At 43.8% G+C, this 22,356-nt stretch overlaps 1 protein-coding gene across 3 annotated transcripts in view; it reads left to right on the top strand.

Moving 5' to 3' along the window:
• Positions 1-401: 401 nt before the first annotated feature.
• ADHFE1 (alcohol dehydrogenase iron containing 1) overlaps positions 402-22,356 on the top strand; it is a 33,838-nt gene continuing 11,883 nt past the window's right edge. For all 3 annotated transcript variants that reach the window (XM_072951888.1, XM_072951887.1, XM_072951889.1), the window contains exons 1-13: positions 402-474; positions 5,119-5,156; positions 7,107-7,153; positions 8,529-8,582; positions 8,760-8,914; positions 9,061-9,257; positions 10,795-10,872; positions 12,087-12,192; positions 14,129-14,281; positions 16,028-16,126; positions 18,787-18,865; positions 19,035-19,131; positions 21,694-21,851. In XM_072951888.1, the coding sequence (XP_072807989.1) occupies positions 416-474; positions 5,119-5,156; positions 7,107-7,153; positions 8,529-8,582; positions 8,760-8,914; positions 9,061-9,257; positions 10,795-10,872; positions 12,087-12,192; positions 14,129-14,281; positions 16,028-16,126; positions 18,787-18,865; positions 19,035-19,131; positions 21,694-21,851 (1,320 nt within the window). In that variant the 5' untranslated portion in view covers positions 402-415. The remainder of the gene's footprint in view (positions 475-5,118; positions 5,157-7,106; positions 7,154-8,528; positions 8,583-8,759; positions 8,915-9,060; positions 9,258-10,794; positions 10,873-12,086; positions 12,193-14,128; positions 14,282-16,027; positions 16,127-18,786; positions 18,866-19,034; positions 19,132-21,693; positions 21,852-22,356) is intronic.

The raw sequence follows: 22,356 nt of genomic DNA, 5'->3' as shown, positions 1-22,356 counted from the left end.
GTTCTTGTTTACTGTTAACATAAAGTTAAATACACTGTCTTAATTTATTCTGAAAATACTCTGAAAAGGCAAAATAGCATTTTAAAGAAGTTAGAGTGGAAAAAGAATGCCCCAGTTTCTCCCTTTCCCCACGTCCCCGACATGAGAAGTAGAGGGTTTTAAACAGAGACCTGCACTCAAAACCCTACGGAGCAGTTTCCTTCACGGCAATTTCGAAGGTGGACGGTGAGACTTTGCAGCGGGGCAGTCGTAGTTTTGACCGTAGGGAAACGGTCCGGAGCCGGGGGATCGAGGCTGGGGCTGGTGACCCCGCGGAGCCGGGGGGCGGGCACGGCCTGGGGGGCGGGGCGGGAGGCGGCGGACGGGATTGGCCGGCGGCGGGGGCGGGGCCGCGAGGAGGACACCACGCGCAGCCATGGCCGCCGCCGCTCGCGCCCGGGTAGCGCACTTGCTGAAGCAACTGCAGCGCGCAGCGTGAGTGCGGGGTCGGCCGGGCGGGCGGGCGGGCAGGCAGGGGACCGGAGGGTGCCGCCGTGCCCACGCAGCCCCCGGGGAGCGACCCGCCCAGGCCCTGCGCATTCTTCCTCCGGTCACTTTCAAGATCTCGGGGACGGGGTGCCGCAGGGCGCGTCCGCTGCGCGCGAGCCGGGCCGGCGCTGTCCGTGTGCCAAGCAGCCAAGCGCGGCGCGGTGAGGCCGCTTTTACTCTGCATGTTCTCCGGTTGAGAAAACTAAGGCCCAGAGAGGAGGCTGCCTAGTCCCAGATCGAAGCAGGCAGTGGAGAGCTTGGCACAGTGACCAAAACAAATGCATGTATCCGATCAGCATATACCTATTGGCTGTATGTAATGTGACAAAAACTATTCTTGGTGCTGGGGATACAAAGACGAAAGACTGGAGCAGTTTACAGTCTAGCGGGAATTGCATGAGGGGACAGGGCAAAATGGGCCTGTACAGAACAGAACGGACAGAGGGTGTAGAAGAGAGATGGATGTGAGAAATCACCAAGAGCTTGACCCCCCTGGCACGTACGGGAGTCACAGTATTAAAATAAACATTATGACATGTCTGACTTCCCCTCCAAAAATGCCAGGTACGTAGTAGCTGCCTGTTAAATGCTTGTTGAATGTGCAGGTGCACGAGTCGGCCTGGGAAAACATGGGGGTGGGGGTGGGGGTGGGAATGTACTACAAGGTGGAGCTAAAGAGGGAGAAAAGAGGGAGACTAGAGAGGAATTTTAGGCAAAAAGGAAGAGCAGCACCAGAGGCAAAAGTCGCAGTTCCAGGATCTAAAAGTAGTTAAAGTCTGGACTTACCTTCACAGGAGGTGAAGATAGAAAAGAGAGATGGTGAAAGGCCATGAATTAGAAAACAGCTAACATTTACCGTGCACTTACCATGTGCCAGGCACTGTCCTACACACTTGACATGTTCTAATCCTTACAACAACCCTATGCAATACTGTATTATCATCATATTACAGGTAAAGAAATAAAGCCATGGAGAAAAATAATTTGCCCAGTGTCATACACTAAGCAAATGGCACATCCATCATTTGAACTCAGATACTCCGGCTTCATAGTCCTTGTTATACTAAGGAATTTTAATTGTGTCCTATAGATATTCGAAAGCTATTGAAGCAGTAGTCCTCACTGTGAAACACATACTTTAAGATGCCTCGTGGGAAAAAGAATGCCTTGGCCAATTAAGGAGGGAGAGAGGTCAGAGATGGGATAGGGAAGAAGCTTGAGAGAAGGCAGTTGATTCTGCAGTTCAGCAGAGAGGTCTAAACAGGAAGATTAAAGTAGAAGTCATCAGCATGGGACCAGGTGAGGTCACTAAGGGAGTGAGCGCGGAGCGAAGAGACGCGTCCACAGGCTGAACACTGGGACCCTCCAGCATTTAGAGTCAAGAGCATGAAAAGAAAGCCAGTGCAGTAAGAAGAAAACCAGAGAGTTGTCTCCTGAAAACCAAGAGAAGAAAGTATTTCCAGGGAGGAGGGAGTGAACAGGAAGATGCCACTGACAGGTCTGAACTGAGACCTGAGTGGTGTATTAGCACTGGGTGGAGGGCATGAGTGACCATGTAAGTTTGTCAGTGGAGTCACAGGACAAAGCTCATTGGAAAAGGTTCTGGAGAGGATGAGAGAAGAGAAATTAGAGCAGGTGTAGGCAGCTGGAGGGAAGGAGAGGCGTGGGGGCGGCAGTGGGAGAGGGTAGAGGGACAATAGAAAGTTGTTGCTGAACTGTTTGTTGATATAACCTGGGGGAAATAACATTTTCATGCTGATGAAGATCTTTGGGGAGGGAATTTTGAAGATGCACGAGAGAAAAGGAAGAAGTATTGTTATGATGTTTGGCGGAGCTGAGCAAGGCTGAGGTTTAGTGCACAAGGGAGAGGTTTGGCCTTTGCGGAGAGCATGGCCAGGTTATCAGTGACACCAGGAGGGAAGCCAGAATAAATGAGCCAGAGCCAGAAGCGGGTAGATGAGAGGCTTGCACTAACCATGGTTTGCTCTGCTTCTCGGGGGGGGGAGCACGAGAAGCCTGTCAGTGGTTTCCGACCATCCTAAGAAGGTGGGGGAGCCCACAGCACATTCTCCCGGCCCCAGGTCAGGCTCTGAGTCTTGGCACACCAGAAAAAGAGGGAAGGTCAAGGGATTTTAAATGTCTACATTTGTTCATTTACTCATTCATTCATTTAGTATTAAGGATTTATTTTGTGCCTGCCTGGCACTATGCCAGCCACTGCCAATAAAGTTGTGAAAAAGGACAGATCTTGCTTTGTCGTCACAAAATTTATAATCCAGAGGCGGATAGAAACAGAGCACCAGCAATACAGTGTGATCACAGTTTTAATGTGGAGGGAGCCTTGGGTACAATGGACTACAGAGAAAGGGTGTCCCCCAGGGCCTCAGGCCTTAGGGAGGACTGCCCAGGGGAAATGGCATCTGACTGACATGAGAAAGAACACTAGTTCCCTGGGAGAAGAGAGGGGAAAGTATGTTCCAAGCAGAGGAAATAACAAGGACAAATTTCTGGAGGCAAGAGAGAGAGTTTGTGGCCCATGCAATGAAAAGAACAAAGTTAATTTTCTAGGAGCTCAACGTTAGAGATGGAGCGAGAAGAGGGCCAAGCTGGAGAAGTGAGCAGGGCCAGGGAGACAGGGCCAAGTCTGAACTTTTATGGGGAGTCATCGAAGTACTTTCAAACTAGCAAGTGGCATCACTGGAAATATGCCCCTGACCACAGTGTGGGGAAAGAGGTGGCAAAGGTGGAGCCGAGAGAAGTCGATTAAGAACTCCATAGTAATCCACAGAACCAGATTGGGGCATTGATGCATAGTCGACTATGAAGAGTGATGGAGGGTCAGAATGACTGACAGCAGCCCAGGACAGAACCCAACATTTAAGGAATGGGCAAAGTAGAAAAGGAGCTGGAGAAAGAACAATCAGAGGACACCCAGGTGAGTAGGGAGTCTTGGGAGCCAGAAGAGTGTTTCACCTACCCAAGGAGAGGGTGCCCAGTTCAGTGCTGTTTGAGCAAGGAGCTAGGAGGTCTGGGAAGAGAGGGGACAGCTGGAGAGCAGGGACTTGTAGAGACAGGTGCCAGATTTCAGGGGGTAAAAGAATGTGTGGGAGGCAAGGAAATGGAGTCAGCAGATGCAGGCCAGGAGGGGAGAACTAGAGGGTGGGCAAATGGGAGGGGACAGAAGGTTGTGAGTTTTAAGCATTAAAGTCTTGCTTAAATATGATGACAAGGATCAAGTAGGGAGAGGCTAGGACAGATGGAGGTCCCAGGAAGGCAAGAGTGGGTGGGATTCAAACCACAAAGAAGAAGTATAAATGATGGACTAAGGTAGCAAGAGCTTGAAAAATGTAAAAAGAGAAGGGGTGATGAGTGGAAGGAAGTGTGTGCTCCCATGGTCCTTCATTGGAAAGCTTCGAGTTTGGATTTATCCTTCCCTTTGGGTCTCTTTTCTTGTTCTTGGAGGGCTGGGAAAGACCTCGAAAGTAATGCCTTGTGAAGGACGGCGCCGGGGCCTCGCTACTCTTTCCCTGCGGAAGCTACGGGTGCTCAGACCCTCCGGGATGCTCCCGGGAACTCTTCCACGCGGCGTTTCCAGCTGTGCCCACGAGATGGCAGCCTCGACTCACGGTGGCGCTCACACCGGCCCACGCCGGTTTTGACTTAATTCACCATTTTTGAGATCTTGACCATCATTGAGTTAACGCCCTTCCTTCCTTCCTTCTCCCTTTTCCCTCTCAGATGTTTTCATTCCAGATTTGAAGGCAGGGCTGGGGAGGGAGGGGGTGGTATGCACGCACGTACCTGCTGGACCCCACTACGACAGGGTCCCCCGAGCAATAGAGAGAAACGTGTAAACCTATTGCGAGGCTCCAATGGATAGCGAGCCGCAGAAAGAGAAGCCGGAGAAGGGACTGTTTAATAAATAGGAGGACGCCAGGACAGGGAAGGGATGCAGAAGCCAAGGGAGGGACCGCCTAGAAACAGGAGGACGTGGAAAATCTGAAGATACGGATGTGATGGCAATTCGGGCGGCTGGTGAGGGCGGACACCGAGGGTGGGGCCGCGGAGGGGACACGGCGGAGCCGAGGAAGGACGGGGGCGCGAGGCAGTGACCTGGCAAGCCCGCTGATGCGGGCAGTGACCCGGCCCAGAGCCCGTTTGAAGAAAAGCCAAACACCCTGAAGACAATCGGAAACTACAAGGAAAGTTCCAGGAGAAAGGGGTGAGGGGGATGAGGTGCGAGTAGTTAACATTGGGTCAAACCCCAAGCCTGGTAAGAGCTGAGTCCCCATCAAACTTACTTGCAGCCCCAGAGTGCTCACCTCAGCTCCCCGCAGGCATCGACTATTGCTTAAGTGTAAAAGAATGAGCCTACAACGCTGGAGAGACTGAGTCAACTTACTGTCCATGGTGATTTCTGGCTTTTTCTATGGTGCAGTGTTTACCAGTAGCTACTAATTTGGTAGCATCTTAAGACTAGGATGCAATGTGAGTTCCTTTAAGGTTTCTTATCGTTTGGTTTTCTGGTTTCAATATACATTTTTTTCTTTCTTTCTTTCTTATTTTTTTTTCCCTCTTTGCTTTCCCTAGGTGCCAATGCCCAGGTCATTCTCATACTTACTCCCAAGGTAATAATACATTTTGTGTTTAGCCACAATTTCAGTTCCCACTGTTGTCAGTAAATTTGGGCAAAGTGTAAAGCAAGAAAATCAAGGCACGTGAGAGGAAGATGGATGAAAATAGTTGCCTTTTTACTTGAAATGGTTAATATGTAGTTCTAATTATATTATGCATAATTATATTTATTATACTATATTTATATTATGTATAATTATGAATGTATGTTACTGATTATGTGTTTGGCTCAAATGTATATTTAATGCTATTTATAATGCCTTTCTATTTTAAACAGAATTACTTACCAAAGCTAAAAATGGTGATACAAATAGGATTTTAGGATTGTCTGAATTCAAGCAGAATTAATCAAGATGAGATCTTTGGAAAGTCCTAATACATCACAGAAAAGAAGCTAAAGAACAATGTGGTTCCCAGAAGGAAAAAATTTGCTTGTATCAATTTTTAAAACAACATTCTATTTCTTAATAATTGTAAATAAGGGGGTGTGTATAGCTCAGTGGTAGAGCACAGGCTTAACATGCATGAGGTCCTGGGTTCAATCCCTAGCACCCCCATGAATAAGATATGTATTTTTAAATGACAAAGTTTTCAGTTCCTACAAATGTCTTAATCCTTACCAACTCTATTGTCCACAGAGCAGCAGGAAGCTCATTGTAGCTTCAGCATGTCCTCAGAATGTCACATGAATTATACTGACACAAAAACTGATTTCACCTCTTAGGAGAAAAGGTCAAATCTAAACAGAGTAGTAAGGGATGGAAAGGAGGGGCCTGCACAGACAGGATCCTAAGCAGAAACCCATAAAGAAGCCTGCTGGGGAGTAGAACAGATAGAATAACTAACTGAGGGCTTTTTCCTGCCCAGAGAGTGACTCATCCATCAGGACCAGCCAGGGGAATTCCTGGTCCTTGACAGCCATCACTAAGCAGAAGCATGCCCTGCCTCTTAGGCCCTCAGGGACACGTGCAGAATTTTGTCTTCAGCAGATTGTCTGCAATTCTTAATTGGTTTCAACAAAGATCCATAATTTTCCTATTTGGGGCAATAAAATTCATCATTTAGAGACAGATAATCTCAGTGTTTTCCAGTATCCAATTTATGTCTTTTCCTAAACTTCAGTAACAGGAGTAATAGATTATTTCTTTAAAGCCTATAGATATCAAAGAAATTCAAATTATGATTAAGGATACTTCTACTGAAGGTAGATTTTTGTCTGATAGTTGTGATCTCTTCTTCTTTAAAAAAAAAAAAAAGGTCGTGAAAATTGTTCTGTAGACTTTTTTCAATCTTATGACTGACCAAGACTGATAAAAATAAGTGGATGAAAACAAAGATTAAAATCCATTAAGTACAGCCTTCTTGCGTTGTCCCAATATGATAAATTCATTTCTGCCATAACTAAACCTGATATTTTGCAAAGAAACATCAGTTTATAAAAATTTGTATTAAATTACCCAAAGAAAACTAATTAGTTGATATGTAAGCTTGAGAAATACAAATATCTTACTGTGATAATTAACCTCCATGGAAAAAAATCTTAATTTAAACAAATTATCACAGTTGCTATAAGAAGTGTAAGCAGGACTGTAATTTATGGGTTTACTAATAACTCTTCTCTAACAATAACTGAACTCAAGTCTAGATTTTTTTCTAGTGTATTTTTACACATCATGTTTTCAAAAGTATAGTTTAATTTCAACGGCAAAAAAGTTTTAAGTAACTATTTTCACACAATCTGCATCAAGTTAGCATTACATTCTCTTAAAATGCAGGTTTTAATTTTAATCTGGTAGGCAACAAGGAAACCTGAAAAATGAATTTCAGGTAAGGCTTCAGGGGAAATCTTTATGTTCACTGCTGAAATACCAGTTTACTCTCAAATAACAATATTTTTGCTTTGTTTTTGAGGTCTACTCTGATGCTTATTTTTACATTTCCAGCTCCTGGACTTTCACCTTCTGGGAAAACAACAGATTATGCCTTTGAGGTAGGTTGACTCAATTCATTCTTTGTTTTACGAATGACCTGAAAAAATACAACCAGAGTATTTTGCTAATGCATTATTATCTCACTTGAAATCTGCTACTAATTGATGTTCCCTAGTCTCAGTATTTGATCAGCACCTGTTAAACAAAGTACCTTGTTAGGATTTAATAGGTTGTTAGGATAATAGTACCTAATAGAATAATGGAATGTAAATTTTCTGGTATGTTATCAGTAATGAGTAATGTCTAGAATCCTGTCCTCTATTTAAAATAAAGCAAATAAGCCATTAAAATAGGGCAAATTCCCAGTTCTACAAACTCTATAATTTATAAGTTGTATGATGTATCTTCTTTAGTTTTATAATTATAACAATCCCCAAAGACATCCAAGAAATCTGTTGAAGCCAGTATAAGGGAACAATTAATTCTGATGAATTTTTATCATAGTGTAATTACATAACCATTTGTTTAAATCCCCGTCTCCTTCTAGTTCAAGAGTCATAAATTAAAATGTGACCAGAAGCCTGAGTTAATCATTCCAGGAGCAGTCCAGGTGAGGGCAGTGCTGAGTTCACTGTGAGCACAGGCCTATGTGAAGGGTGCAGCCTGCACCCAGCCCCACGTGGCTGCTGCCACGCCAGAACACAGGCTCTGTGCTGCCCAATTATGCAAGAGAGAGAAATCCAGATGGTCACACTGGCTTTTTTTTTTATTTGGATAATAAGAGTTATTATCCAAACCAAAGGAAAAAAAAGGAAGAAAAGAAACTTAAACATAACATGGACCAAGCAAAACTTGTCTTCACGCCAAAATCAACCCAACATCCATCAGTGTAAAAGCTCTCTCTCAGCTGTAAACTTTATGAGGCCATGTTTCTCTTGTTCATAGTTGTATTACCAGAGCTTCGCACAGTGCCTGGCACACAGCAGACACTCAGTAGTGTAGGTTGGACAGGAGGATGGATGGATGGTTGAATGGTTGGATGCATACCTACATGCAAGGGTGGCTGGATAGATGAACATTTGGATGAGTGAATGAAGGGGGAAAAAAAATAAAAATAAAGACAACAACAATTAAATTGGAAACTAAGAAGATATTTGAAAGTTAATTTGGATGTGGAGGCAAGAAGAGACAGGCATTTCAAGCCTAGAGAACAATTGAGAGATTATGATGTATTTGGGAAAATTCCAGTGTGACTGGAGCCAGCATTTGCTTAAAGAAGTATGATGAGTGTGAGGCCAGGTGGTGGTGACGTGAAGGCCATGCTGGGGAATATGCACTTCAATTTCTAGACAATGGGAACTATTTTGAGGGTTTTAGAAATGAAATGACCAACTCTCTATAAACACCCCTCACCTAAATCATTTTTTTTTTCAGATGGCTGTTTCAAATATTAGATACGGAGCGGGAGTTACAAAGGAAGTGGGCATGGCAAGTGTTTAAGATTTCTACAGTCTTCTACTATAAATGTTACATATATTTAAAAACAAGCACAAATGGACAACAGTTGAGTCCTTTGTTTTGGACTCAATGTTAAGTTTGCCAGAAGTGTCTATGACATTTTTAGCGCAATCAAACCCAACTTATAAACTCTTTTTGTTATTGTAGGACCTACAGAACATGGGTGCTAAAAATGTTTGTCTGATGACAGACAAGAACCTCTCCCAGCTCCCTCCTGTGAAGACAGTTATGGATTCCCTCGTGAAGAATGGCATCAACTTTAAGGTGTATGATAGTGTGAGGGTGGAACCAACCGACAGAAGGTATTCTTTTATGGCTGTTCTTTACTTCAAGTGGAAACCAAAACATTTCAGGATTGCTTAAAACTTGCCCCAGGCCTTATTGAATGGCGTGGCAATTTAATCCTGAAAAACCTGACGTTAACAGCTTTTCTTTTCCCTTCTCCAAGCTTCATGGAAGCTATTGAATTTGCCAAAAAGGGAGCTTTTGATGCCTATGTTGCTGTGGGTGGTGGCTCCACCATGGACACCTGTAAAGCCGCTAATCTGTATGCATCCAGCCCGCACTCCCATTTCCTAGATTATGTCAATGCCCCCATTGGGAAGGGAAAGCCTGTGACTGTGCCTCTTAAGCCTCTGATTGCAGGTAAAGACTTTGATCTCTCTGTTTTATTTTGCAGTGGGCAAAAAGCCTTAGGAAAATGCATGCCAGTTATTTTAGGGTGTACGTTTGCAAAGCTTTCTGAGTTCTTCATTTCAGTATAATGCCTTAGTTAGAGATCAGAAGAGAGAGCAGATCGCTCGTGTTTAAAATCCTGATCTTCATTATTGCACAGACAGAGACACTTCGAGTCACTGGTAGGAAAGTTCGCAGAGGTTACCGTTTCCATTTATTAGGTCCCTCTGTCAGCAGGTCTGTCTTCTGAGCCCCTCTGTTTTGTCCCATTTTGCCAGAAGTTTAAGAGGGACATTCGCTATGATTTTTCCGGTGCTGACTCAACCCTTTCTTCCTCATAATGGCTCTTCAGCTGACCTGGGGCTTTGTCTCTGCCCAGGGACATGTGGCTAGCACGGCCTCCTCACTCTGGGTGACATCTGCTCTGCGGCCGCCCAGGACACAGACACGCAAATCCAAGTCAGGGCAGCTTGTCTCTTCCACACCGACCCTGGGATCTTTCGGTCTTTTCTTCCCTCCCATTTCATGGCTGTCAGCATACTACTGTTTAAAGTCCTGCAGCTAAAATGCACTAACTGAAAAATCTCAGATTGAAGTCGTGTCCTCTCTTTCCTTCCCGCTCCTGCCCCCACTGTGAATGGGCCTTGTGCTGGGACAGGAGTAAGTGGATGGGAGATGAACTGCTTTGACGTGAATGAGTAATCAGCAGGGAGCAGCATAATTGATGTCTGGCAAATGGGACCCTCTGGTGAAACCGTGTCAGCATCACACAGAGGGGTGATTAGTAAAGTTTAGAAACTTGACAGAACCACAAAACCGCAGAGCCCAGCAAAGGCAAGGCGTTACTGTGATTGCTGCCAAGAGGGAATAAAGATGTCTTTTAGAGATGGCGAATATGAGTTTTCTTACCAGAGATGCCGAAAGGACTGCGTTTGCATACCCAGCTGCAGCTGCTTAAGTTCTGGCGCTGGAGGAACCCAAGGCTCCCAGAGCTCCTCCTGTTAATACAGAAGTAGACATCACGCATGCATGTTAAACACATATGTGGAATACAGATAACGGGTGTCATACATACATGTTAAGTATCCATGCATGTTAGTGCTGCTATGGACTTTACATACATGGTAACACAGATACAGACCTACATACACACCAAGCACACATACATGTTAGGTATATATGCATGTTAATGTAGCTAGGGACATCATACATGCTAAACATGCATGCGTATTAATGCAGCCGCTACCATCACACACTCACATTAAACACGGATGCCAGCACGTTAAATGCAGACACAGGCATCAGACCTGGTACACACATGTTAATGCAGACACAGCCATACATGTTAAGCATACATGCATGTTCATACAAACACAGACATCAGGTGAGCAAATGGGGCAGCAAAGCTTTCTGCTCTAACTCTGCTCCTTATTTCCTGAGGCTGATTAAGTATCTCCACTGACTTTTATTTAGATGCTTTGTTAAAATTAATATTTTTTTGTTCAAGTCCCAACTACCTCAGGAACGGGGAGTGAAACTACCGGAGTTGCCATTTTTGACTATGAACACTTGAAAGTAAAAACTGGTAAGAACTCTGTCCATAATTTTTTTTTAATTCTCTCTCTTACCATTCAACTCCACCCCCTTTTCTTTAATCCGAATGTTTAAAATTCAATGAGTTACAGAGTTAAGGAAAGGGTAGACACACTTTCTTTTCCCAAATACATACAAAAATATAAAGCAGTCCAATATACTTCTTTTCAAGAATTACCTACAAAAGCAAACTGAAATGCCATGAATCTTGATTGGCCATTTTTCTGCCTGGGTCAGTGACTGTATATCAATGATGAACGGTTAGTCCCTTTCTCAGACATCTTGTTAACATTTTAACTCAATTTTATTGAAATGGGTTTTTACACAATAAAGCGCATACACATTGAGAGTCTGGTTTGATGAGTTTTGACAGATACACACACCCATGTACCCACCACCCCAGTCAAGATACAGAACATTCCCACAGCTCCCGAACGTTCCCTCATGGCCCTTCCCAGTCAACCCCTCCAGCCCCGTTGGCAAGGAAGCACTATTCTGCTTTCTCCCTTCTTTGTCACCTTTACTCCGTCTTCTTGTCTGACTCTCAGCTGTGGTGAGAAACGTCCCTCCTCTTGAGTCTCCTTCTTCCAGGCCTTTGTAGCACAATAAATTGACACCAAACTGCACATTCATAGTAACTTCTCTTTTTAAATTAAATTACTTGACCCTTTGACATTGTTAAAGATGATAAAAATAGTAACCAACACTTAAATTCTACCTTACATTTTTTTAGAGACTTTCCCATCATGTTATCCATTGTGATCCTTACAACAGCTCTGGTAGGGATGGAGGCCCTGTGTTCTAGTCTAATCATAGAACCCAGACAGGCTCAGAGACATGCAGTAAGTCACAGGGCAAGGACCCAGACCACTGGTGTGCTAGTAAACCAGATCTCTGGGCTTTAGTGAGTAAATAAGCCCTGATTTGTAGCATTTGTGTGGGGTAAATACTCCGCCATAGTCAGTGACATCACTCCGCCTGGAACTGGGAAGAGACAGGCTCCTGTAACTGCAAGAACCCAGGTTCTTGAAAAACCCAGGTCTCTGACTCCAGATCTCTTTCCACTGCTCCTTGCTGCCTCCCTACATGAGAATGATCTTATCTCATATTTTTACTTTTTTAGGATAATTTGTTACCCTAAAGTTATTTAATTTTTGACAAAACTGTACCCCTACCTCTAGCCTCTGTTGAAAATCCCTGTCTTAGGCATTGCCTCGCGAGCCATCAAACCCACACTGGGCCTGATTGATCCTCTGCACACCCTGCACATGCCCGAGCGGGTGGTCGCCAACAGCGGCTTCGATGTGCTTTGGTAGGTACCACTGCCATCTGGAGGGCTTTTTCAGCACCCAGGCCGATGGACAGTATCTTACTGCTGAATGCACTTGCTAGTCGGTCATGATTAGCACTGCACAGCAACCCCAGCTTTGTTTGTCATTATCCCCGTTGCCGGATGATAATGCTGAAGCTGTCGAGGTGAGGTGAGGTCCTGGGTGAGCCACAGACCTGCTGTTCAGGATGGACCGGCCCAGCCACAGCTGCGCCCACAGAGATGTCGTGAGGAGCAGTGGAAGCTGGCATGCAGTGTCTCAGACCCACAGCCCTGCCTCTACTGCCCTCACCAGGGAACGCTCAGGGCTGCAGCCACACGAAGAGGGCAGGGGAGGGAGCCAGCCCTTCCTGAGCTGGATAGGCTCACTGCATAATAAATATATAATAGACCAAAGCAAAGTGAATGACTCCCAGACCCAAAGACTTTGCTGTCAGTGACGGAGGAGTGGGCTCAGAAGAAAGGAGAGTGATGGCAGTGGCCCCGCCAAGGACTGACCACGGGAGAGAACACCTTGCCTGAGGAGCCTGGCCTGAGGCCCAGTGGCCTGCTCTGAAGATGGACACACTCACATATTAAACCTTAGAAGCAGTTCCCCTTGTTAGGGCTCTGGGGTCCTTCTGATCGTAAATTGGCATCCAGTGGACTTGCCAATGGGGAGAAGAGATGCAGTCTATAGAAGACTCAGGTGTCTGTCCCCCTCAGCAGTTTTATTTCTGGTTGTTAATCAATATCATCAGATTTCCAGGTTTTACACAGATTCATTGTGTTCAGCTCGGTGACTCTGCCCCTGAAAGACAAATCTGCTCTTGGGCCCAGAATCAAGATGCACAGCAGGACAGAGCTTCACCTCTGCACCTCAGACAACTCATCACCACCCCGTATGCCCCACGTGGACACCTCCTTCTTGCCTTGCCCAGGTTTCCTGTTTAGAACACAAACCCATAGCTTTCGTCCACCAACTAATTCTTGAAGTTGTAATGCTTTGTTCAAAAGGTGTTATCTGCTTCTTATATGTAAAAGAGAGTAAATTCTCCTTTCTAAGACTGTTAACTGTATCTCATCCACAAAATAGTTCATGTTATATTGTGTTCCCAGTAAATCGTTCATCTAGATGGTTGTGTTCATCCTCACTTCCTGCAGTTGAATAGCTAGAATTCATGGCAGGCCAGCAGGTGGAGGAAAGTCTGAAGCTTCTTGAAATAGCCCACCTTGAAATTAGGGCATGTAAGAAAAAGTAATTAGATTTTTTTCAGACTAAGAATTAATAATAATGGTGAATAGTAAGTCTTACAAAATGCTGGTACCACGCTAAGTACGTTACATATGTCAACTTCATTTTCACAGCAGCACCATGAAGATGACTATTAGTTACCCGCATCTTAGAATCACAGGGAGGATGGTGGCTCCCCCCTAGACCCACAGTGGGAAAGTCTGGTGCCAGAATTTACAGCTGGGGGGCGAATCCCTGCACTGTCCTCTTATAGGAGGTTAGTGTAACTGTGACCCTTTTTGGATGGGTAATACAGTGTTTGATCAATGCAAGGTATAAAATGGTAAATATGCTTTACAAGGAAGTCATTGTTTAGATTCAGTGCTTTTCTTCATGACTTAAATGTTTAAAAACTCAATATCATAAAGACGCATTGGCACTACAAAGGGACCGTATGTAACTTCATGCATAATGGTCAAAAATGCTGTAGTGCTGTTAACACCAACTTCACTGTGTTGATTTCTGTAATAAGCGATGATTGTCATGGACAAGAGGTGGATTCCTGGAACGTATTGTGATTAGCAGTGTTACACAGCAAATCCACAGTGGAGTGAGTCCAAGTTTTCTGAGACAGTTTGTGATCTGAATGGAGGGAAGGAGGAAGAGAATGCTTTCAACTTGTGTGTTTTAAATATTCTTTGTTAGCCATGCCCTGGAGTCCTACACTGCCCTCCCCTACCACATGCGGAGCCCCTGCCCTTCAAATCCCATCACTCGGCCGGCCTACCAGGGCAGCAACCCAATCAGTGACATTTGGGCAGTCCACGCGCTGCAGATCGTTGCCAAGTATCTGAAGAGGTACGTCACCCAGAGGGGACAGAAACAGAACAGAAAAACCACTTTTTGCCCTTGTGTAAAATGTGGCACACTACATCCTAAAATGTCCTGAGCCTGTTCACCTACAAAATCATTCACTGTACATAGAGAAGCACCAGAGACCAGCAGCCTCTGGAGGGAGCCCTGTGGGGACAGATGAAAGTCGGATCCTTCGATCTGAAAAGGTAAAAGCCACGAGAGACAACATAAGAGCGCCTAATCTACAAAGGATGCAGGTAGAAGGTTTAGTCTTCAAAGCCTCAAAACCAAAGCTAGGGCACAGGGAGATGTCCTCTGAGGTTTGGCTACCAAGGGCAGAAATGAGAACTATGGGACAGATGTTGGCCGTTCCCATCAGGCTCTGCAGAGGCACTCGGGATCCACCTGTGAGCAAATGGACATCAACTAAATTTAAGACATAAATGTGTAGAGTTGTCTGTCCCTAAAAGGTTTTGAAAGATTTATGCATGACATAGCCACAAGAGGCTCCTGAGAGAGCAAAGACAGAACTAGAGATGAAAGCTGAACCCTGAGACATTAAGACTGATGCAGAGTGGAAGTCATACGGGAGGGAGGGAAGGAACATGGCGGGTTAGGCTAGATGGGCACACGGTGCCGGCCCGAAGCAGGAAGCTGCCCTGGGAAGGGCAGCTTGGACCACACTTTGTAGTAGCGCTGCAGGGAAGGGGCTTGGAACCACCTCAGGCTCGCAGAGCCCATCAGGGAACATTTGACTGGGTAGAAGCGGATATAGATAATGGTCAGCCAGTGTGTTAGACGGGCAAAGAAGGCAGAGCAGCCATGGGAGGTGAGGGGCAAAATGGACAGAGGAAAGGCTGAAGCTTTATCATCTGCTATTTCATCTGGCTGAATAAGGAACTAATGCTGGGTTTTGGAAAAAGACACAAACGCCTACCTATTCCAGATGAAAAGAGGAAAAAGGCTGTGGCACTTTTATTACATAGCAGGAACCCTTAGTCCAGGCAGAATCACAAAGAAACGAGTGAGCAGTGGCTCTCTTGGCCATCTTAGGCATCCTCCCTGGGGCAGGGTTTCCAAGCGGATGGTGAGCAGCAGGGCTGAGCTGTATCTGAAAGGGGCCTTTGAGAATTTGCTTTTCCGAAGGGGCGTTAGGGTCCGACTGAGCAAGCTCGTCCTATAGTAACATCCAACTTCCACGGTAATAAATATAAAATAACATGTGCAGTTTCCACGGATACCAAGAGAGGTCTCCAGTGGGTCCAGCTTGAGGAGGTGTCACATTCAGAAAGATGGCTGGGCGGCTCATTTGGCCTGCAGGTAGCCCCAGGCGACAGGGACTCACTTCCACGAATCAGTCTGGGCCCTGTGCATTCTGTGTGTTTACTCTAAGTCCACTCCCAGCCATAGTCAAGGTCATTGACAAATGAAAAAGAAGAATGAGTCTCAGGGCACTTTTCTAGAGCAGCTTTCACAGTCCAAGGGTCACTGCTTTCTTCCCCTGGCACTTTTATCACATGAGCAGCCTGACAGCATATTTATTATGCCTTTGCTCAAACCGTTGATGAGAAAATATGTTTCCCTTTGGATTTTGTCTAGAAGACAAGGTGTCATTGGAATAACTTGCCTAATTTTTCTTCCTGTTGAGTAGCATTTCTTTTTTTCCAGATCTTTCCCTAAGGCGGCTCTTTATTCAGTAGGAAATGCCAGTGCTGATGTGTTATTGTTAGGTATTTATGTCATCCACAGGGCTGTCAGAAATCCTGATGATCTTGAAGCAAGGTCTAATATGCACTTGGCAAGTGCTTTTGCTGGCATTGGCTTTGGAAATGCTGGTGTTCATCTGTGGTGAGCCAACTTGAGATTTTTATTACTTCACCTAAGCTTAAATTTTTAAAATGTGTATATTTTGGGACATGTGGTAAGATTTAAATATGCTACAGCAAGAAGAAATTTAACTTTTGGTCCCAGAACATTTTCCTAATTCAGATCCAGTTTATTGGGTCATAGATTTTTTTTCCTTTTTGGTAACCAGTTTATTGAGATATTATTCACACACTATATATCATTCACCCATTTAAAATTTACAATTCAGTGGGTTTTCATATATTCGCAGAGTTGTGCTACCATGACCACAATAAATTTAGAACATTTTATCATCCTAAAAAGAAATTCCATACCCCTTAGCTGTCACCCACCAATCCTCCTATACCCTCGAGTCTTAAACAACTACCAATCTATATTTTGTCTCTTTGATTTGCCTATTCCAGACATTTCACATAAATGGAATCATATAAGATGTGATTTTTTTTTTTTTGGTCTGATTTCTTTAGCTTAGCATAATGCTTCGTGGTTCATCCATGCATGATCAGTACTTCTTCCCTTTTATTGCCAAGTAATATTCCATTGCATGGATATACCACCTTTTATTTATTCATTCACCAGATAATGGACATTTTGGTTGTTTCAACTTTTTTGGCTATTATGAATAATGCTGCTATGAATAATCATCTATAAGTTTTTGTGTAGACATATGTCTTCATTTCTATTGAGTATATACCTAGGAGTGGAATGGCCGGGTCATATGGTAACTCTATATTTAAATTTTGAGGAACTGCCAAGCTGTTTTCCACAGTGGCTGCACAGCTGTACATTCCTACCAACAGTGGATGAGGGTTTTGATTTTTCCACATCCTCACCATGTGTCATGGATTTTTAAAACCTCAAACAGAATTTTTTTCTCCCAATCTCTCAAAAAGAGGGGGGTTGGAATATTTGTCAATAGCCCAGAATTAATCTGTTTGAGCATAACTTTATTCGTGTGTTGCCTCAAAACTGAAAACTAGTGAGCCCGAAGAATTAAGACTTGGTCTTTGCTAGGGCGAATACAATGAAATGGTCACATTCAAGCTCTACTGCTGACAGGAGCACAGACGGGCACCACCTTTCTAATAGGCAACTGAGCAAAATCTACCCAGAGCTTGGAAAATGTTTATACCCCTTGACCCACTGATCTTACTTCTAGGAATATAGCCTAATTAAACAATCATGATATGACCAAAGAATTTCCTTATAAGGATATCACCTAAATGTTATTTATAATTGAAAAATTTAAGAACAACCTAAATTCCCAACAGTTTGGGAGTGGTTAGCTGAAGTGCAATACTCAAAGAATAAAATAAGTCCATTAAAAGTAATGTTCTAGAAGAATGGAAAATGTTTATAAAGAATATTAAGTAATACAAGCAATGTTTGAAACTGAATGTACAATATGATCATCAGTTAAAGATACGTATAAGAAGCCTAGAAGGAAATACTCTATAATGTTTATCTTGAGGAAATAGGATTATATATCATTTTTCTTTTCTATAAAGAATATATATAACATTAAAATAAATCAAACTAAAATATTGGATATCGTTAGAAGGTACTTTGAAAGCTACATGAATGCTTTCACGTCATGAAAGCACACTGAAAAAAAAAAAAAAGAAGAGAAAGCACACTGAGCAATAATTTTCTGAATACTGTGGAGCCAAAAAAGGTAAAGCACTTTCCTAAGTATCCAACAACAACTCAGGGAACCAATGGCTTCTGATCTGGCTCGAGAAAGATGACACACACCAGGCACCTTTTTTGGATACGTTAATCATACAGTCCACCAAAATACTTCATCTTTCTATGAAATGTAAATCTTTTAGAAAATAAAAAACAAAGTCATCCAATAACCCACATGAATAGACTTACAGACCATTTTATTATTATAAAGTACTTCATTTTCAATATATTAATTGTAAACATATTAACTTCTCACAGCGTGTATCCTCTGGGTCATCTAGTAAACTGTTATATTGTCCTGTGTGTTCACTAAGAACTTCAGAGGATATAAAGAGTTTTTCCATTAAAACAAACCAAAAAAAAAAACCCACAAATAAAAAATTACAAGGTGCCTTTTCTTGACAGCCTTGCAGGCTGGAATAATCATGTATGATTCACCTCCCATTAGTACGTAGCATTTAAAAGGACGTATCAATCATTGGCAAGACAGATCACTGGCAGATCTAGCTTACAGTATGTCTTGGCTCATAAAACACCCACCGATATCTTCAGTTTGTGAAGGAACACACTGCGAAGGCAGTGCAGAGCAAGACAGAAAATGCATACCCTGAAGCTTATTATAGAAACTTTAAGGTGAATTCTTGATTTCTTCAAGGTAATGAGGTTAACCAGTCTGCTTGGGGAGCAACTTCTGCATCAATATTTTTTAATGGCATACAATTCTGTGAGCATTTGAATTTGAACATCTTGGAGGTTTTGTCCATGAATACACCAAATACCAATTGAGTAATAATATATCCTCATAGGAATCAAGGAAAACAGAATGTTTAACTTTGTGGGTTAATAATATTGTCAGGAGACTGTGAAGGGCTCTCCCGTAGGAGTATCTTTGTGCTGTTAACTTGGATTTCTGATATCTATATGTCAACATAAGGAATTTCTTTCTTTCCTAGCCATGGAATGTCTTACCCAATTTCGGGCTTAGTGAAGAAATATAAAGCCAAGGACTATAAAGTGGATCACCCACTGGTGGTAAAATCATAATAAATTCTTTAATTAAGTCTTAAACTCCTCGCAGTTGCCATACATGTATTTGTCAATTCTTGATTGCTTGGACTACAGGGTAAATATTTAATATTTAGAATACGCAGGTGGAAGACCAGCTTTGCCCTATCGGTCACCATGTTTTGTTTCTCTCCAGCCTCATGGCCTTTCTGTGGTACTCACCTCCCCGGCGGTGTTCACATTCACAGCACAGATGTCTCCTGAGCGGCACCTGGAGACAGCAGAAATACTGGGTATGAACCATCACTCGTAAGTCTGTGATCCACATACGTGGAGCATTTCCTAGGATTGCTCCTGAAGATAAACCATAAAGGATAATTCCAAAAAATATTGCTTTGAGATAATTTAATAATAAAATGTCAGTGACCTGCCCAAATTCCTACCTAGCACTAAAATTCTTTAATTTTATGTTTCTAAGAGTCTATTAACAGTGAAATGGAACCAAATATTGCTTAAGTTTATAGTAATAATATTTCCACTATTTTTATCCCCAAGGAAAGTGAAACTGTTTATATACCATAAATATTATAAGTGATGTTTGCTTTGGTTAATAGGAAATAAAATGAATCTAAATCAGGAAGTAACAGTCAATTCCCAATTATAGAGAAATTAAAAAACTAGAAACTATAAAAAGATCCCCAAAGAAGAATTCGTTTGCTGTTCTGTAGAATAAATAATGTCTATAATAAGATACTCACAGTGTCTTTTGAATCTTACAAGAAATACAATTTTATCTAGGATCACTTCCATGCTATGTAAAATATTGGTATTTTTCTAATACAGGAGCTCTTTTAAGGAAACTTAAGTATTTGACTAACTTTTAAAACATCTAGTCCCCTACTTGCGTTTAGGGAGGAAAGAGAAAAGCTAAAAAGAAAACTGCGTTCTGCTCTTCTAGCAGCAGCCTCTGGAGAGATTATTTGCGAGACGGTGGGAACGACCACAGACATCCTTCCCGAGGGGCCGCTGCACCCCCACTTCTCACATTCGGGAGTGTTCCTGAAAGAAGCCCCGGGCTCGGGTTCCCAGCACGTGCTGCTGGAAACGTGGTGCCGACTTTTCCGAGGACCTTGTGTCCCTTTTCCCTTTCAGACCAGGGCCGCTGCTGAGCCCTGTGTGGGGATCCAGGTCCTGTGTAACTACACAAACAGTTTAAATAGGCAGGAGCCCAAACAGTAGGCTAGAGGTAGGGTAAGGGGGGAAATCTGGGAGAACCTAAACCTGACATTCCAGGCCACCCACAGAATCACTGAGAAAGCAAGTCCTCTGTTAGACAAAGCCCAGGCCGGACGGATGCCCGGTTCCTTCTCCTTGCATAGGAAATTCTGGTCCTATTTAACCATTCAGTGTTTTGATTCCCTATGTAATCCTGGATTTTTCTTAGCTTTAGACCAATGTATTCTCTTTCCTATCCTCTCTTTTTCTCTAAAACACTTCATAGGAAGGCCTGGAGGGTTTGACAGTGTGTCTTATGGCAGCAATCCCGGGAACGTAAAACCCTCGTACACCCCACCGTGTGTCTCCTCACCACTTAACCCATATTCGAGCCGCTGCCGTGTAACGCGGGCTGCTCTTGTCAGGCGAGGTTCACCTTCTGCCCAGCTGCTCTCCCAGCTACCTCTGTAACTGGTTCTACTTACACCTTTTCCTGGATAACTTACACAGTTCTCTCTGTGGCAGAACAGAAAGGTTAGGACTGACTTCAGAATGGTGAAGTCGGTATGGAGGTGAACTGAGCATTCCAGTCTCTTTTTGACCCATACAGACTTGGGCTACGATCATGAGCCATTTTGGATAATAAGTCAAAAATGTGCCAGTCCATTTACAGAGTGTTTAACTTCCTAGCAATGAACGTGTCCCATCAGAATGGATGGAGGCAGGGGTGCTAAGGGTTTGGAATCAGTTCCTTTCCTCTGGGAACTTTTCACTGCCACCCAGAGGGCAGAGCCCCCTGGCTCCTCCAAGTTGATGCCTCTATGATTTCATGTATTAATTAGTAATTATGTCCAAATTCTGCCCTTACAAATCGCCCACCCTTGGCAACCCTCTCCCTTGTTCACAATATCATTATTATCTACATGTTAAATACTGCTTTCTGAGAGTCTCCATATTCTTAACTCTGCCTGACAGGTTCTGTAAAATATATTAGAAGAACCTGCCCTTTGGCAACAGAGTACAAAAAAGAAGTTTTATAGCTACAGAGAGGAAATATTTCCTTCCCTGGCCACACCTACACATTTCTCTCATTTTCCTCCTTTTTGGCAGTTAACGTTTTTGCACTTCTGTAGGTCCTTGTCTCACAAGGTGTTTGCAAAGGGTTTGTCTTCGTTTCCTAAGATGTTGTTGTGAGGAAGGGCACTGAACATGGAGACCTCTAGATGTCAGCAAATTCTAAGCCTTGAAAGTTACATAAGCTGTGCTTCCTCCCACGGATGCTCATTCCTCCTCATCCAAACACAAGCCATCTTTCTTGGTCCCCTTCCAGTGCCTCTGTTCCTGGCTTTGTTTCTCTTCTTCCCACCACACACGGGGCGAGCAGCCCATTGGAAATGTGAGAGCCAAGTCAGGCCCCCAGCCGACTTCTCTGTGGAGGTTCTTGGGGCTCTGGGCTGGCCTGGCCCATCTGTCTCCTGCAAGGCTGACCTCTGGGCCTGCCTCCACGTGGAGGCCCAGCGGTGCCTTGTCCTCCAGTGAGGGAGCCGGCAGAGGTTATGTATTCAGCTATCTTGTGACTGAATCACACACAGCGCCAGCTTCCTCCTCTCTGTCGACAGTCAGTGCTTTGTGTCTTCCAGGGGCTGACACCCGCACTGCCAGGATCCCAGATGCCGGGCCCATTCTGGCAGATACACTGAGGAAATTCTTATTCGATCTGGATGTTGACGATGGCTTAGCTGCCATTGGTTACTCCAAGGCTGATATCCCCGCGTTAGTGAAAGGAACGCTGCCCCAGGTAAGAGATGCGGCTCATCCTCGCTCCCCTGTAGGGAGCACAAAGCTATGGGAGAGAGACAGTCCATGCGGGGCATCTTAGGAGAGGAGATGAAAACCTCGGGGCCCTCCAGAAGCTCTGAGGTCTCCACACCAGGCAGCGGCTCTCCCCTTCCCCAGTGGAAAGGGGCCAAGGCCCCCTCACCTTTACATTCTTCCATTACACTGTGGCATGTGTGACACTTTGTCGCTGTAACAAAAGGATCCTTTACAAAACTTTAAGGCAGAAGCAACTAAATTTATCTTGAGTATAGCAGAATTTCCCTTTTCTCCATTTCTGCTCTTTTAAGAGAATGCTACAAAGCTATGTAAAGCTATTCCAAAAAGGCCACTATTATTATTTTCCATTATAAAAAGTTACACATTCTACTATTTTTTTAAAGAATAGACATGGCCTTTAAATTTTATTATTACCTTTTTAATGGAGGTAATGGGGATTGAACCCAGGACCTTGTTCATGCTAAGCA

The sequence above is a fragment of the Vicugna pacos genome, chromosome 29 (genome assembly GCF_048564905.1).
Source record: "Vicugna pacos chromosome 29, VicPac4, whole genome shotgun sequence".
Taxonomy (NCBI): domain Eukaryota; kingdom Metazoa; phylum Chordata; class Mammalia; order Artiodactyla; family Camelidae; genus Vicugna; species Vicugna pacos.
This window is presented reverse-complemented; position numbering and strand designations above follow the sequence as displayed.